Raw genomic sequence first — 18,288 nt, forward strand, 5'->3', positions numbered from 1 at the left:
CTCATAGATAGTCATGATCATGTTGGTGTTCCCAATTCATATGACAATAAATTACTATTTAAATTATAGTTTGGGACACGTTGTGATGAGGTTGCTTTTAAGATTATTTGGTTTCTTACTAGAACTGAGCCAAAGGCTTTTTATATACATAGAAATGTCACTCATTTCATTAATATCTTTCACAAGCCCTTAGAAATTAATGAGTGCAAGAAACATCTTATTACGAAAAAAAAGAGAATGCAATGTGATAGAATTTTATGCAATTCACGTGTCACAGTAAAACGTGGGGCAACCACTTTCCACATTTTATTATTTTGCTTTCACTTGTCATCATTGATATGGTAGAATTTTAAGGTTAAATCAGTTACCTTTTTAAAATAAATTACTTTTTGTTATTTAAAAGCTCAAATACTATTTTATATGGGTTTTTTGTTGTTGGATTTGGCCCCTCGAGGACGGATCTCGACTTGCCTCTTTTCCAAACAATGGAAGGGTCATCAAGCTTAATAATACCACACATGAAAGTCATTTGAAAATCATCTCAAAGGCACAAGCTTGGATGGAAAGTCATTTGAGAACCATCTGAAAGGCATAAACTCATATGGAAAGTCATTCGAGAACTATCTCAAAGGTACAAGCTCAGATGAAAGGTCATTTGAGAATTATCTAAAGGCAAGCATAAGCTTGGATGAAAGTTTGACTCTTGAGAGCCTAATACTCCAACTCGGAGACGAGGCTTTGATAAAACTTACAATGATGATAACTTACATATCGGTCTCAACCATGACGACGACCAAATTTTCGATACATGAGGATGTTATGCACAAGGTACGAGAAGAAACTCAAAAGTACGAGTGGTATTTTTTGTCGGAGTATCAGTGTCATGACTAAGGATATTTCATCAAATCAAAGAAAAAAACATGAATTTCTATGAAGAAAATTTTGTAAAGGGTCAAAGGAAAATTCTGGCTAGAAAAGACAAGGTTCTTAAGTTTATCCATCGTGACTTACCTCTCTTTCTTAGGAGTCTACTTTGTAAACTTTCAACATTATTTCTCTTTAGAAAAATTTCTATACACCACACAAATGGAGTAGAAAGAGATCACACTTCACCTCATCATGGTGAAAGGGTGACTATGTCCCATCATCCTACAAGAGCAGAGCTTGAAATGAACAACTGTAGGGATACACCCTCCAGATGAGGCAGTTGGCATGACCATAATCGCAACAACGGAGGAGGAGTTGTCTGTCTTCAAGCCTGATGGCAATGAATAGGAGTGAGATAATGGGAGAAAATGGGATTGTTGTTGTGACAAATGCTATTGAAACGGAAATTAGAGATTTCAAGAGTGATGCTTTGAGAAAGGCTGAAATTTTGATGACAAACTTTAGAGAGTTAGTGAAAATACATAAATTTGTGTTGCCTATTGTAGGTTCACAAAAATTGGGTGTGTACCAAACTGATTTTGGTTGGGGAAAGCCTAAAAATTGTGAAGCAGCACACATTGAATCATCAAGGTTGATTTCTCTTTCCGACCGTAGAGACAAAAAGGAGGAATTAAGATTGGAATGGCTCTTGAAAGGACTCATATGAATAAGTTTACCAACATATGTAGTTTCATTTGGAGGCCTTAAATGTATGTTCCAAATTAAAAGTAAACAGATATATTCATTTAAAAAATTATTTAAAAGTATAGTTCTCTTTCTCTATGCTACTTTGTTAAAGTATATTTTCCTTCATCAAAACATTCATCACTAAAAGCATAATTTTATAAGTAAATAATATAGAAAAGAAACATCTTTGTCACCTTCTGAAGGGTCTTTCCTCTCTATAAGTAAGTAAAGAGAAGAGAGATATGATTCAAAAAGACCTAAAAAAATGTCACCTACGAGAATTAGGGGAAAGTCACATAAAGAAATAATCTTAGTCTTAATCCTAATTTATTAGGATCAGGGGAAATCTCTTAACATGAGTGTGACTCGTACATGAAAAAAAAGATTAAAATTAAAATACGAGATCAAAGTCTTACGTTTGATAAAATTCAAAAACACCAAAGAAGATTGAAGCAGGCTTATTAAGATAACTAAAATCATCTTTTATAACTTTAATTCAATGCCTCTTGATTGATTTGGGGAAAAGGAGAAGGTGAATTTGAGTGAATTAGAAGGTAAAGTTTATGTTATTTACTTTAAAGGATTGGGAGGTGAAAGTAAGTGGATTTAGAAATAAAGTTTTTTTTAAAGTTTGTGAGTGATTTGATTTATGTGATGAGTTAAAAATTAAGTTTACTGGAAAGAAAAACAAGATTATCAAATTTTCCTTGATGTTGAAAGTAATCTAATATTCTATTTGGATGAGTTATATTTATTTTTTAAAAATATTTAATGAATAAATTAGAAAAAAATAATTATTTTAATAAAAGTATAATAAAATACTGTATATTTACATATTGATGTTTTTTTTTTGTAAACAATTTAACATTTGGGTATTAATTATTGTTGTAAACATTATTTTGAAACTCATACTTTTACACTGCTATCATAATTATACAATATTATTAGTGATGATTTACGTCATTAATTTATATAAATTCAGAGAACATGCACGTGAATAGACTTGAATTAAGAAAATAAAAAATATAATGAAGGACATTACGGTAATCTTACATAAATCACAAATCTTTACATATAAGAAAGGATAGAAAAAATATAGAATCTCTCAATTCATTTTTTTTTCTCTCAATCCTTACAAATGAACACTTCGATCACCCTAAACATTCCTGTGAATAATAAATAGCCTCAAATAAACATAGTCTTAACGAAACTAGATTCAATAATAGTTTTTTTGGTTAAATTAATCTTTTGGTCATTGTATTTGTCAAGTAGTGTCAAATTGGTCCTCTAATTTTTCTTTGTCTCAATTTAGTCCTTTTTTAAAAAAAAGATTCAATTTGGTCATTGTCGTCAATTTTGACCAAATGGTGTTAAAGTCAACGTCACGTGTCAATTTGTGGTTTTTTGGATTTTTTTAATTCTTTTACACATGTCACTTCAAAATTGTGTCACATGTCAACATGATTCAATTTGGTTCCTATATTTGTTTTTAGTTTCAATTTAGTCCAAATTTTTGTAAAATGAAGCAATATTGCTCCTCCTTAAATTGAGACTCAACTTACTTTTTGTATAAATCTTATGATGATATTCTTACTAAAATTGACATTTTTATTAAATATCTGTATAAATATTTTTAAACAAACTTTTTGTTTTTAGTTTTATTATTAAACAAAGTTAAACATCAAACCTAATTTCAATAATTAACCATTTTGTCGTCATATATAAAGGAATCAAGTGTACCGTATTATACAAATTTAACGAAGATAAAAATTAAATAACCTGTCACGCATAAATTTAAGAACTAAATTTCAAATTTAAAACAAAACTAAAGCTTAAAGTTTCGTATAGCATTTAAAGTTAATTTAAAAATATTTCTAGAAATATTTAATAAAAATGTTAATTTTAGTAAAAATATCACCATAAGATTTGTACAAAAAGTATATTGAGTCTCAATTTAAGGAGAGACAATATTGCTCCATTTTTACAAAAATTGAGATTAAATTGAAACTAAAAACAAATATAGAAACCAAATTGAATCATTTTGACACATGATACAACTATGAAATGACATGTATAAAAAATAAAATAAAAATTCAAAAAAAATAAAAATTCAAAAAAATTACAAATTAACACGTAACATTTACATCAACATCGTTTAGCTAAACTAAAAAATCAATTTAACATTACTTAACAAATACAAATTAACAAATACAAAGATCGTAGGAATAATTTAACCTACTTTTTATTCTTCTTTTAAGACTATTGTATAACACTACTTTGGCAAACATGTGGTTCCTATTGTGTTTATGCATTAATAGGTCACATGTGGTTTGGTGTATGTCATTTCAACGTAAAAGCCTATAAGATGATTGGAGGACAAAATTATTTCAGTCATCAATGTTTTGTGTGTTTTTGGTGCATGTGATGATGAATAGGTTAAGAGAAAGACAGAGAGAGAAAATATACATGATTGTTTTTAAAATATGATTTTAATTATAAATTAAATTTTGAAATTAAAATTAATCCGAATTTCAAATTTTAATATATTTTGATTTTAAATTTAAAAAATTAATTGATATAATATTTTTTAACCTAAATTCAATAAATTTTTTTAATCAATTAAATGTATTTTAAGATGACGTTTAAATTTTTAATAACATTTTGACATTTTCAGTTCAAATATCAACATAAAATATCATTTAATGAATTCAAGAAATTTAACTTAAGTTAAAAAACTATATTTATTTACTCTAAAAATTTGAAACGGAGATATGTTAAAATTTGACACAAAGACTAATTTGAAACTTCTCATCCAAATTTAAAAGTTAAAAACATATTTAATTTATTTTTATACAATATAATATAATTTTCTTTAATTGATTAAAGAGTTAGTATGTAATTAATAAATATTCATATAATTGAATACATGCTTAAAAAATAATTTTTGATTAAAATTATGACACAACTTTAATAATTTCGTGTGTTTAATCAACAAATTTTATAATAAAGATCAGTACCATAAATTTGTGTTTTTTAATAGAAACATCATAAGATATATTCGGCTATTTTACGGTTATAGGTTAATTTAACTCATTTTTGTAAAAAATAGGTTACTTAACTAAAATTTTATAAAAATGATGTTGAGTCATGACGACTTCTAAGATAAATTTATCACGCATTCGCACAATTTTATAAATTTAAAAAGAGTTAAAGTCAACATGATACTTAACCATTTTTTCGTATTTAAAATAAAACACAAAATTGAAGTTGCCATGATGGAAAATGACTAACGTATAAAAAGATATAAAGAAGTCGTTAGATATCATGATAACGAATTCAACTTTTTAAAAATTTCTAAAAAATCGACCCATGCATGAAGATTTTACCTTAGGAGTCGTCAAAACTCAATACGACTTATTTGATCTTTGTAAATTTTTAGTTAACTAACCATTTTTTGTAAAAAATGGGTTAAGTTAACCCAAAATTGTAAAGTGATCGATATAGTTTGTATTTAAAAGATTGTGTGTATTTTCTTTTACTTTTATTTATCAATTTTAGTATGGATTCTGTAAGGGATGGCAACAGAACGGAGTGTGGACGAGTTTCGTTATCTCATACATATTCTTGTAGAAAAATTTCATCTCCATCCCTATACCCAAATCTAACGAGTATCGAACTTTTGTCTCATCCCCATCGGATAACGGGTATAATCTTGTACTCATACCTGTACTCATTTTTTTACTACTTCAATATTAAGTTTGATTAGTTTTTATAAAATAATAAAAAATTATAGTTAGAGAAACATAATATTATCAAATATTCAATATTAGGAGGATGATTGTTGCTTCGATATTAAATATTTTGAAATAAATTATAATTATTTACATTTTAGATTAGAATACCATATAAAATCTAATGAGAACCAAAACATTTATTAAATTTGCAAACATTAATGAAACATAGTTGATAAAATTAAAAAATATTTAAAAAATATATATAAAAAAGGAAAACAAATATTCAAATTAAAATATATTTTATATGTTTGTTTATTTCAATTTTTTAACCTTTAATGAATAGTTTTTATACGCTAATAAAAGTTATAATACATCACTTGATCAAAATGACGCAAAAAACAAATAATAAACATAATAACAAAATTTTGACATAGATCTTGTATCTTTTGAACTCCAATATATATTGGATGGTGATAAAAAAATATTCATGACAATTACATTAAATTTTTATATTGTAGAAAATAAAAGTTATTTATATAATTATAATGAAAAAATTACAGTATGATTGATAAGAGTTAGAAAATAAAAAATAATTAGATAAATATATCGAAATGTTACATGATGAAAATAAACAACAAATAAAAATATTAAAAAATTAACAAATGTGTGTCTTAGAAACAATTTGAGAGACTTTTGAAATAAATCGTACAAAGAAAAATAAATGTATAATTAAGGGTATGATAAGATGAAAAATATTTTAGAAATCTAAATTTTTTTTTCAAATATCAACAAATATACTCAATGGATGAGAAATAACGAAAATTATTTTAGCGAAACAAAAGAATTCTTCAAATAAAATAAGAATGAATAATAATAAGTAAATAATTTTTTTTATATTACCTAGTAAATGAAAGGTTTTTGTTATTAAACACTTAAATTGAAAGTACTAAACATTCTCATCTGAAAGGAAAATATATAAATAAAAATATTAAAAAATAATAGAAATATTCAAATGTGAGACATAAAAAATATATCATTTAACACAATTACATAAAGGTTATGATAAGATAAAAAATATATTGGAGATGCGAATGAGTTTTATGACAAACCAAATAATTAAAAGAAATAAAAATTTGAAATTATATATATATATATATATATATATATATATATAAACACACACACATATATATATATATATATATGAGTTATTTAATTAATTGTGAATACTTTTATAATTTAAATGAGGATGAAGATATGGCGGAGACGGGTATTATGGTGGGAATATGTAATGTACATCCCCATACCTATCTTCATACCCAATTGAAAAAGTCGAGAATTCTTCATACCCATACTCATCCCCAGTCAAGAATTCTCTGTCAAAACGGGGACGAGTTTATTTGTCATATCTTCTGCTTGAGTTAATTTATTTGGTGACTGTACTATTTAGATGAAACGAAACAAAGTATTTATTTTTAACTAAAAGTTAAACATATTAAAGAATTTACCGTTCAATTTATTTCTAAAATATATTTATCTATAAAATTAAAACGGTTAAATATTTTTTTTAATTTTAAAATTCAAAAGTTTTTCATATATAAATTTTGGTATCCTTTTACAATTTCACGTTGCCAATTTTCATAACGAGCATATATATTGGTGTGAAATATTTATTTATTATAATTATAACTATTTTTTATTTGAAAAATCTAATTATCATATTTGATAAAGTATGAATATCTATGACAAATTAATTTTATGATGTTAACTGTGATAGAATTTCTGGAAACGAAAATTCTGACTCATAAAATATTAAAAAATTACTTTTATTGAATGTCTATAGAAATTTACTAACATATCACAAAATTTGCCATAAATTGTGGAAGATTTACTTTGGCTTAAATACCTTTTTGTCCTCATTTTCGTAGTGTTTGTTGCGGATAGTCCTCATTTTGACAGAATGTTTAAAATGATTCTCATTTTTACCGAATGTTTAAAATGATTCTCATTCTCGCAATTCGTGTTTTATTTGGTCCTTTTCTGTAACGTCGTTTGAATCATTAACGGAACATTGTACAGGTGGCACAATTTGTATTATGTATTAGGGTGTGTTACGTGTACTGTACATGTGTGGTAATTAGATATTTGGGGATAAAAAAGTGAGCTAGGATTTTGGTAAGGAATGTTTGGGCAGATGGTGAGTTTTGGCAATCTTGTTCCTCCATTCCCAATTGGTTGGTGTTGCTACAATCTTCTTCTACCTGCAATCCCATTATATAGGTATGTTACGGTTTCAATCTTCTTCCTTTACCTCTGGTTGTAATCGTTGGAGACAACCGTGTTGTATCACTTCGTGCACTGTTGGTGGTTTAACGAGAAATGGATTAACCCCGATTTGTAGTTGCGGAGAGATAGCAGCTTTGAGGATGACAAGAACTCCAAAGAATATTGGTAGAAAATTTTGGGTACAATCTGTTTTTATTTTTGTGTTAATAATAAATTTGTTTTAATTTTTGGTTTATTGATTTACAGAGTGGTGGTTCCAATAATGTGGACTGCAACTTTTTCAAATGGTGGTGTTGATGAAAAGGATGTCATCATCATGACACAAATGAGGCAAATTAATGATTTAGAGAAGTCATTGAAGGTTGTTGAGAAGAGGCTGCAATTAGTGATATGGTTCACTTGTGTTATTGTATTATTTGTACTGTTATTGTGTGTAATCTTTTAAAGTCCAATTTGTTTTGTACTATTGTTAAATGAAGAAATGAATTAGTTTGATTATGTTGATATTAGTCCCAACATGTTCAAAATGACATCTTAATCTGAACATTGAAGTAAGTGATAAAGCTTGGTAAAAATTAAATTGATCTAAGTCTGGAAGAAGTTAAATTCATAACATTAATTCATCCTCATCAAAATGCACTACATCAATGTTTGGCAAAAGTGGAATTGAACGAAGTTTAAGGAAAGTCAAAATGCAGTACATCAATAATGAATTCTACATCAGAAATTACAACAAATAACTAAGACGTTTGTAGCTGCTATCATGGCCTCCTCGTACTCTGTAATTTCATCCTAAACTGCTGAGATGGTTCTTCTGGTGTTGGTAGTGGTGCTGCTTGACTCTCCACTTCATTCCTTGGTGGTTGAGTTGTAGTCTGTCAAGGACCTTAGGGCAGATGTTTCCTTCAAAAGTTGTAATCTTTTTTTCTCTTGGTGGCCCCACCTTTCCGTTAAATAAACTCTGATTTTCTCAAACATGGTGATTATGGGTTTGCATCAGGTATTTGTACAGTAGAGATACCTTGGAGGTATAGCAAATAAAGGTATCTGTAAGCAGCAATATTTAACTCTTTAATTGTTAACATCACTCTTTCCCAAACTGCTGGGTGTGTGCTCCTAGTAACTAGGGATGGCAACGGGGCGGGGCGGGGACGGGTTTCGCTATCCCATACCCATCCCCGCATAAAAAATTCATCCCCATCCCCATACCCAAACCCAACGGGTATCAAACTTTTTTCCCAGCCCCATCCCCACCGGGTAACGGGTATAATCTCGTACCCATACCCGTACCCGTGTTCTAACTACTTCAATATTAATTTTTATAAAAGAAAAAAAATTACGGTAAAGAAAACATAATATTATGAAATATTCAATATTAGGAGGATTTTCTTCGATGCCAAATACCTTAAAATAAATTATAATTGTTTACATTTTATATTAGAATACCAAATAAAATTTCATGTGAACCAAAACATTTGTTAAATTTGCAAACTACAACATTGATGAACTTAGTTGATAAAATTAAAAAATATTTCAAAAAAATATAAAAGGAAAACAAATATTTAAATTAAAATATATTTTAAATGTTTGTTTACTTCAATTTTTTAAATTCTAATGAATATCTTTTTTATGCACTAATAAAAGTTATAATATATCACTTGATCAAAATGACACAAAGAATAAATAATAAACATAATAATAAAAGGAAAACAAATATTCAAATTAAAATATATTTTAAATGTTTGTTTACTTCAATTTTTTAAATTATAATGAATCTCTTTTTTATACACTAATAAAAGTTATAATACATCACTTGATCAAAATGACACAAAGAACAAATAATAAACATAATAATAAAATTTTGACATAGATTTTGTATCTTTTGAACTTCAATATATGTTGGATAGTGACAAAAAAATATTCATAGCAATTACATTAAATTTTTATATTGTAGTAAATAAAAGTTATTTATACAATTAAAGTGGAAAAAATTACAGTATGATTAATAGTGAGTTATAAAATAACAAATAATTAGATAGAATATATCGAAATATTATTCTACATGATGAAAATAAACAATAAATAAAAATATTAAAAGACTAACAAATGTGTGTTTTAGAAATAATTTGAGAGACTATCGAAAGAAATCGCACAAAGGAAATCAAATGTATAATTAAGGTATGATAAAATGAAAAATACCTTACAGAACTAATTATTAAATTATGTTTGAAGTGGTTAAAATTAAATAGAAATATCATTAGTGACCAAAAAATTTGTCATTAAATTACATATAAATTAGTAATTAAATTGGTCACTAAATCAAGTACAGATTCGATCATTGAATCGGTCACTAATTTAGTCATTGATTCAGACAATAAATCAACTACTACCACCAATGACGAAAAATAGTGACTGATATGGGTTACTGACTAAATCAGTCACCATTTCATGTTTTTCTTGTAGTGAATTATCATATACTATTCCTAAATATCATTTTATATATATATATATATATATATATATATATATATATATATATATATATATATATATATAATTTTAACCACTTCAAACAGAATTTAAAGTGAAAAAATTACATTATGATTAATAATGAGTTATAAAATAAAAAATAATTAGATAGAATATATCGAAATATTATTCTACATGATGAAAATAAAAAAAATAAATAAAAATATTAAAAAACTAACAAATGTGTGTTTTAGAAATAATTTGAGAGACTATCGAAAAAAATCACACAAAGGAAATCAAATGTATAACTAAGGTATGATAAGACGAAAAATGTCTTAGAGAATTAAGAAAACTTTTCAAATATTAACATATAATTAATGGTTGAAAAATAACGAAAATTATTTTAATGAAACAAAAGAGTTCTTCAAATTAAACAAAAATTAATAATAATAATAAGTAAAGAATTTTTTTTATATTATCTTAAATTGAGAGTATAAACATTCTCATGTGAAAGAAAAATTTATAATAAATAAAAATATTAAAAAATAATATAAATATTCAAATGTGAGGCATAATTTTTTTTTAATTAACATACATCATTTTAACATAATTACATAAAGGTTATGATAAGATAAAAAATATATTGGAGATGAGAATGAGTTTCATGACAAATGAAATAATTAAAAGAAATAAAAAATAGAAAAAAAAAAAAAAATATATATATATATAGGGGTTACTTGATTAATTGTGAATATTTTAATAATTTAAACGAGAATGGAGATATGGCGGGGACGGGTATTATGGCGGGTATATGTACATCCCCATACCCATCCCCATACCCAACTGAAAAAGTCGGGGATTCCTCATACCCATACCCATACCCAGTCAATGCGGGGATTCCCCGTCAAAACGGGGACGGGTTCGGTCAATACCCACGGGGACGGGTTTATTTGCCATCTCTACTAGTAACCTTCCACATGAGTATCTTTCATTTTTGGTCAGAGAATCTTTTTCTGAAATTTGCATACAAATGCCTCATGCAAAACCTGTGCTCAACAATGGACAATAGGTCCTGAATGACAGGCACTAATTCATGTGCAATGATAAGATTATTAGTACTTCCAACATTAAACAAAAATTAATAAATTGAACATATATTAAACATACTTTTTGTTGGTCAGACATAAAGGTCATTGTCCCACACACGTCAATACCTCCAAGATCACCAATAAGCAATTCCAAGAACCATGTCCAAGATTTTTTGTTTTCAACTTCCACAACAACATACACTAAGGGTAGTAACTAATCATTAGCATCTCTACCCACAGCACTCAACAACTCACCTCCATATTTTCCTTTTAAAAAACAATCAATTACAAATAAAATAATGGGGACCATTACACCAACACCGACAACCGACAAACAAACCAACTAAAATGATAACCCACTGAACCCCACCTACAGACACAAACTACACAACATCATGAAAGTAATTTAGAAACCATGCAGCAAAACATTACAACAATCGAAAGACAAACAAACCCCAAAATAGAATTACGAAAACCCTAACCCACGAACAAATACAACCCAGAACACCTTAAACCCACTTACCTCGTTGATGATGATTAACTGGAAAATTGAAATGAAGAGCGCAACTGCAATCCAATGATGAAATAACAAGTATTAGCTGTTTCCTCTGCAAATTCGAGCTCAAGAAAGACGAAGATGAAGAAATTTCCCTAATTGCAAAATTTCCCCTAAATTGAAAAAATTAACGTTAATTAACCATATGTACAGTACACGTAACACACCCTAATACAAATCATGCCACCTGTACAATGTTCCGTTAATGATTTAAACGACGTTACAGAAAATGGCCAAATAAAACACGAATTGCGAGAATGAGGATCATTTTAAACATTCTGTGAAAATGATGACCATTTTAAACATTATGTCAAATGAGGACCATCCGCACTAAACACTACGAAAATGAGGACCAAAAAAGTATTTAAGCCATTTACTTTTTATTTTTTCCTAACTACTTTTTAACTTTATTGGGATGAGAAAATCATTAGATTTTTTTTCCTAGACTCTATTACTACTTTTAGCGAAAACTAAATTATTGTCATGTTTTTTTTTCTATTTTTGCATGTCATTTGTTGCTGGAATTCTATTTTTTATTCTTAGTAATATTTTTATTTCTATTTTTATTTTTATTTTTATATTTATTTATAATATTTATAATAAATTATTTCATTAAAAATTTCTAATTCTTTATACATTTCTGTGAATATAAATTTACAAAATATATTTAATTTAATATTTAAAAATTAATTTTTATTTTATTTTATTTTATTTTCCTAACTTATTAGACATAAAAAAATATTATATAAATTATTTTAACCATAAAAATATATATTTATCAAAATTAATTTTACAAAAAAGAAATCATAATTATAATATTTTATTATGATAATTTTTTTATTACTATAATTACAATATATTTAAATTATCTTATTTATTATAATTAATTTTTAAAATTTTCACTCTCAATGAATTTATATATATTAAATTAAACATATGTTTTAAATTAATATTGACATAAATTTATAAAAAATTATATTTTTTTAATAAAATAATTTATTATAAATAAATATACAAATCTATAAAAAAAATGTCGCTAAGAATTTATTTATGAAAAAAATAGAATTTTAACCGCAAATAACTTATACAAATTAAAGAAAAAATATGATGAAAATTTAGTCTTTCGTAAAAAGATATTGTACTTGAATGGTAAACAATAATTGGTTTGGAAAATAATTTTCTTAATGGTATGCTTATATCAATAAAATTTAAAAGTAGTCTTTACAAGGAAAAAGTCTTTATTTTTTTCAAAAAAATAAATGTATCATTAACTTTAGCTTTTTGATAATTACATTCTCTCCTAAATAATAGAGTTCAATATTATTTAAACCAATAATACATGACGGAAAGCGAGTAAAATTAGGTGCACATAAATAACCGAAAGCACAATGGTATTATGAAAGGACAATGATACTTTTAAATCAAATTATAAAAATAAAGTAGGACAAACCACCAACATCTAACCACCGTCTCTATCTCATCACCGTTATTGTTCCAACTCTGAAACATTTCGAAGTGGCGAATCTTGACCAAAAATTTTAGAAGGCCAAAATAATATAATTTTTTTATCAATAAATTAGATTATTAGTATAATGTTTCAAAAAATAATTCTTTAAACTAAACAATTGAATTATTAGATTAGATTATTAGTATAGTGTTTCAAAATATATGAAAAAGTGGAATGTATCTGTTTTCATCTTCACAAATAGCTTCCCTTTAATCATTTAAAAATAAATAAATCTATTTTTTTTATTTTCCATCTATATAAATTTTTTTTTTCAAAATAATATTAGAATATAATTTTTTCTTATATATTCATAAAAAATAAATTTGCAAAAGACTTGTAAGATAAAAAAATCATGTTAATAACTCTTAAACTAATGTTTTATTATTAGGTAAGACGATAGAAAATTATACTTATTTTTAAAGAAAGAAAGAAAATAAATAAGAAATCAGAAAAAAGAAATGAGTTTGTGTTTAATTTATTTTTCTTCAAAAACAAAAAAAAAACATATGAAAATGAGAGATGAATACAATTTATGAAAAATTAGAAAGACAAAAAGGAAGAAATAAAAAATATATTAATAAATATTTGGTTTAATTATTTTTTTTGTTTCTTTATTTGTCCAGAAATGTCATGTTGGTTGTCTAATTTTTTTTAGTCTCAATTTGAGAATTGAAACGCTTAATAAGGATGTTTTGTTTTGTTTTGTTTGTGCAATTAATATAATCAAAATGTTAATTTTGATGAAAAATCTTTTGATTCGTTTCAAAAAAATTTAATAAAAATAACCAAATTGCATCAACTTTTTCAAAAATCTAAACCAAAATTGAAACTAAAAAAAAAACTAGATGACCAACTTTGTTAAGATTAAAGGTTGTGTTTTATAAAAAATAAAAATAAAAATTCACACAATTTAATTTTCATTAATTTCTAAAATATACTACATATAATTTTAAAAAAATAAAAATTTAAAAGATATATATAATTTAAAATAATTTCAAAAATATAAATATAATTTAAAAAAAAATCAAAAATATACATATAATTTTAAAAAAAATTCAAAAATATTGGGGGCTATGACCCTCCCTCCGGACAACACTTTCATCCATTCTGCCATTCTCCTCCATCGCCGGTGGCAGATTCTTGACCATCACTGCCCAACCATAAATACCAACTGAAAAATGTTATGATCTTAAGAGTTTTTCGATTTTCTTTCTTATTTTTACTTTTTAATTGGATATAAAAAATAAAGATTCATATAATAAAAAATAAATATTTTGCATTAGTAGATATTAAATATTAATTATTAAAAATTAATTTAAAATGTATGAGTTTGTGTCTAATTCATCCTATTACATTTGATAATACAATTGATATATATGAATTTATCGGAAAAAATGAACGGTATTTATTTTTTGTTCTTTTTGTGTTTTACCGAATCTCAATTTTAATCTTATCAAATAATTTGTGATTATCATTCTGGTCACTAATCACTTACCTTCTCCTCGTACATACTAAGGGTCGTGTCAATATTTATTTCGAAATTAAATTTTGTAACGGTTCATCTTGGTTTGTCATCATCAACCACAACCGTAAAGTCTATTATCAACACCCAGCATTCGGAGCTCGCTTCAAGACACTTGAGCTCGTTGTAGATTCTCTGGCATGAAGTGGGAAGAGAATCATTGTTTCTGATATACGTTTGATTGGACCGGGCTTGCGTTGTGAGTCAAAATGGTGCACAATCGTTTTTAACAATAGTACTACATGAAATGGGGATGGCAAGATTGAGCATTTTTGGGAATATCAATTCAATGTCATTCGGATAGGAAACTATTTTCTTACACTGGATACACCATTTCACAATTATTTTTAAAAATAATTTAGTAATTAAAAAGATTAATTTTTTATATTTGTGGAAGGAGAGATCGAAGAGTAAAATAATAAATTGTTGGTTCTGAAAATAATACAACTCCACGTAATAGTGATATAGATATATCCATTAGGGATGTAACATCCTAGTCTTCTTTCACATATCTTTTAACAATCTTAATAATATTGTTTGAATATTTTTACATTATTCAATTACACGTTTATTCTTTATTTTATTTTATTTTTTAACCAATTGTAAACAATTTTTGGGGTTTTCAACGTGAATTTTTTTTCATGCTGTATAATCTCAAAGTTGTCTACAAGTTTTGGTGTAATTGTTTTCTAAAAAATGTAATAAAGTGTAAATTTCTAATTAAGTAAGAAAAGTAAAATATCAATCTCCCGTATATTTTTCTTTTTATTCTATAATCACATGACATGTTCATAAATTTATAATTATCATTCGAGTTTCAACTATAAAAACCATGAATGATAGGTTCATTGTTTCCCATCAACACCCAACAGCTATTACTTTGTTTCTCTATCCATCTACATGTTATATATGGATAACCTTATTAACCATCATGAGGCATTGAAGGTGTTAGAAGAATGCCAAGTTGCTCCACCACCCTCCCTTCCCTCAACCACCCTTCCCCTCACTTTCTTCGACCTTCCATGGTTGTGTTGTAAGAACCCTGTTCAACGCATCTTCTTCTATGAGTTCCCACACCCCACACACCACTTCCTCCAAACAACACTTCCCATTCTCAAACACTCTCTTTCACTCTCCCTCCAACACTTCTTCCCCTTTGTCTCCAATCTCATCGTTCCAACACAACCTCATCTTTCTCACATTCGTTACCTTCGTGGCGACTCTCTCCCCTTCATCGTTGCAGAGTCCACCGCAGACTTCACTCTCCTCACATCTCATTACACGTATCAACCTTTGTTGTAACATGCTCCTTGATTTGGGTTTGCTTAGTTGGATCAGAGGAGAACAAACAAGACTCTGATAAACTGTGCTACTTGATGATTCTGGTTGATTCACGTGATAGTCCTGAATTTTCGTTAACTTCAACGTACTTTGGGAATTGTCTGACTTCTTGCATGGTGGCGATGAAGAGAAGTGAGATAGTGGGAGAAAATGGGATCGTTACTGCAGCAAAGACTATTGAAAGGGAAATTAGAGATTTCAAGAGTGCATTGAGAAAGGCTGAAAATTTGATGTCAGACTTTAAAGAGTTGGAGAAACTAGGTAAATCTGTGTTGGTTATTACAAGTTCGCCAAAATTGGGTGTGTACCAAACTGATTTTGGTTGGGGAAAGCCTAAGAAATGTGAAGCGGCGCATGTTGAATCTTCAAAATTTATGTCTCTTTCTGACTGTAGAGACGAAAAAGAAGGAATTGAGGTTGGATTAGCTCTTGAAAGAACTCAGATGAATAAGTTCAGCAACATCTTAAAAAAGGAACTTCATAATATTAATAAATTCTGAGTGAACTATTCATGGGGACAGAAGCCTATATTTTTTCATTTCTTTTCTGTGAGTAGTTACATTTATTGTTCTTTATATTAGGAGAACGCCTTTATTGTTTTTATTTTCTTTTTTTTTCTGCTACTCTAACATGACTGAGACTCGAACATGGAGAAAAACATAATATTAAATGATAAAATATGAGAAAAGTCTTACATTTAATAAAAATCAAAAACACGAAAGTTAAGATTACGAATTGGTATAATCTTTCTATGATATCTTGGTAACGAAGTTCCAAGTAGGTGTATTTAGATACCTAAACTCGTCTTTTATAACTTTAATTCAACGCCTGACCTATGATGGAAACATTTAACAAGACTATATTATATAGTTTCTATATTTCTTACTTTGGCAAACATATGGTTTCTATTGTATTTATATATTAATAACATGTGGTTTGGTGCATGTGGTGTAAGTCATTTCAACGTCAAATACCTGGAAGATAATTGGAGGACGAAATGCTTTATGTCCTCAATGTTTTATGTGTTTTTGGTGCATGTGATGGTGAAGACAATACGAGAGAAAAAAAAAAATCATGGTTTATGATTTTATTTTTCCTATAGTATAACACGATATATTTTTTTTCATTTTATTCACATATTCGGTGTGTAATTAATAAATCTTTTATATACTTGAATTCATGCTTAAAAATTAGTTTTTGATTAAAATTAAGAAATAACTTGTGTTTAATCCACACACTACTGTAACAACTCCTATTAACGACGACTATTGGAAGTTTATGAAGATTACTCAAAAATCGTAGTTGCTAACACCGTTATTAAAATTAGCTCGTAATAACGACGGTCTAAAAACATCATCGTCATTGTGACATTATTCCACGGTGCTTCAAAAACTGTCGTGGAAATGACTTTTTCTTCGAAGCATGATGAGATCTCCCTTCAATAACGACAATGGTCTTAGTATTAATTGTCGTGAAAGTTTCAAAATTAACGACAGTCTTGATAAGAACCATCGTTAATTTTGTTTTTTTTAAAAAGGCAGGATTGTTTTATTTCTTAACACCAACCTGGAAGTCAAAAAAAATTCAACACAATTGCAATACAAACAAACAATGCCAACATAGTTCCAATCTAGATAGTTTTAACAAAGTTACAAATAACTTATCATATAACAAAATAAGTCTAAACTTCTAAGTTTCACTAAACCTAACTTTCACTAACTCTAGATAGAAAGTATTTCGCCTAAGTTTGTTGAACATAAGTTATTACTCTTGAATCCATCGGACTTGGGTCATTGAATTTCTGCAAAAGGGTAGAAAAATTATTAGCAATACATATATAAATTAATTCAAGTTAAATTTGGTACATGAAATAGGTTAGTATATTACCTCAGCCCAACCACTTTCATAATTGCCTTGAATAATGGCTGACATCCATTGCATCACATAATAACCACACTCAAAGCTCCTAGTTTGTTTATTACATTGCACTTATAGTAATTGTATTTAATTATAAATCCATCATGTTCCTTTCTACTAAGTCTGCGTGGCAACCGTCGTGGAACAATGTTTTTGCCCATTTGTACAAATTCTACATTAAAGATCACAATCATAAATATGTATTTTTAATCACAACATTGTTTCTCAAAAATTTTGGTTCAATACGTGTTGAA

General features: G+C 27.1%; 1 protein-coding gene across 1 annotated transcript; it reads left to right on the forward strand.

Annotated features, from left to right (window-relative positions):
- Nucleotides 1-1,261: 1,261 nt before the first annotated feature.
- On the forward strand, nucleotides 1,262-16,755 carry LOC114184723 (coumaroyl-CoA:anthocyanidin 3-O-glucoside-6''-O-coumaroyltransferase 1-like). Its single transcript, XM_028072033.1, has 2 exons — nucleotides 1,262-1,538; nucleotides 15,845-16,755. Exons 1-2 carry the CDS (start codon nucleotides 1,262-1,264, stop codon nucleotides 16,615-16,617), a joined length of 1,050 nt encoding a protein of 349 aa, XP_027927834.1. The 3' UTR covers nucleotides 16,618-16,755.
- Nucleotides 16,756-18,288: the final 1,533 nt, after the last annotated feature.

Source organism: Vigna unguiculata, chromosome 5 (assembly GCF_004118075.2).
Source record: "Vigna unguiculata cultivar IT97K-499-35 chromosome 5, ASM411807v1, whole genome shotgun sequence".
In the NCBI taxonomy this organism is placed as follows: Eukaryota; Viridiplantae; Streptophyta; class Magnoliopsida; order Fabales; family Fabaceae; genus Vigna; species Vigna unguiculata.

Bases quoted from the DNA above. Each gene is read 5' to 3' on its own strand.
- LOC114184723 (XM_028072033.1), top strand. From the start codon at position 1,262: ATGGCAATGAATAGGAGTGAGATAATGGGAGAAAATGGGATTGTTGTT. The intron at 1,539-15,844 runs GTAGAGACAAAA...TTCTTCTATGAG, and splicing joins GTTGATTTCTCTTTCCGACC to TTCCCACACCCCACACACCA.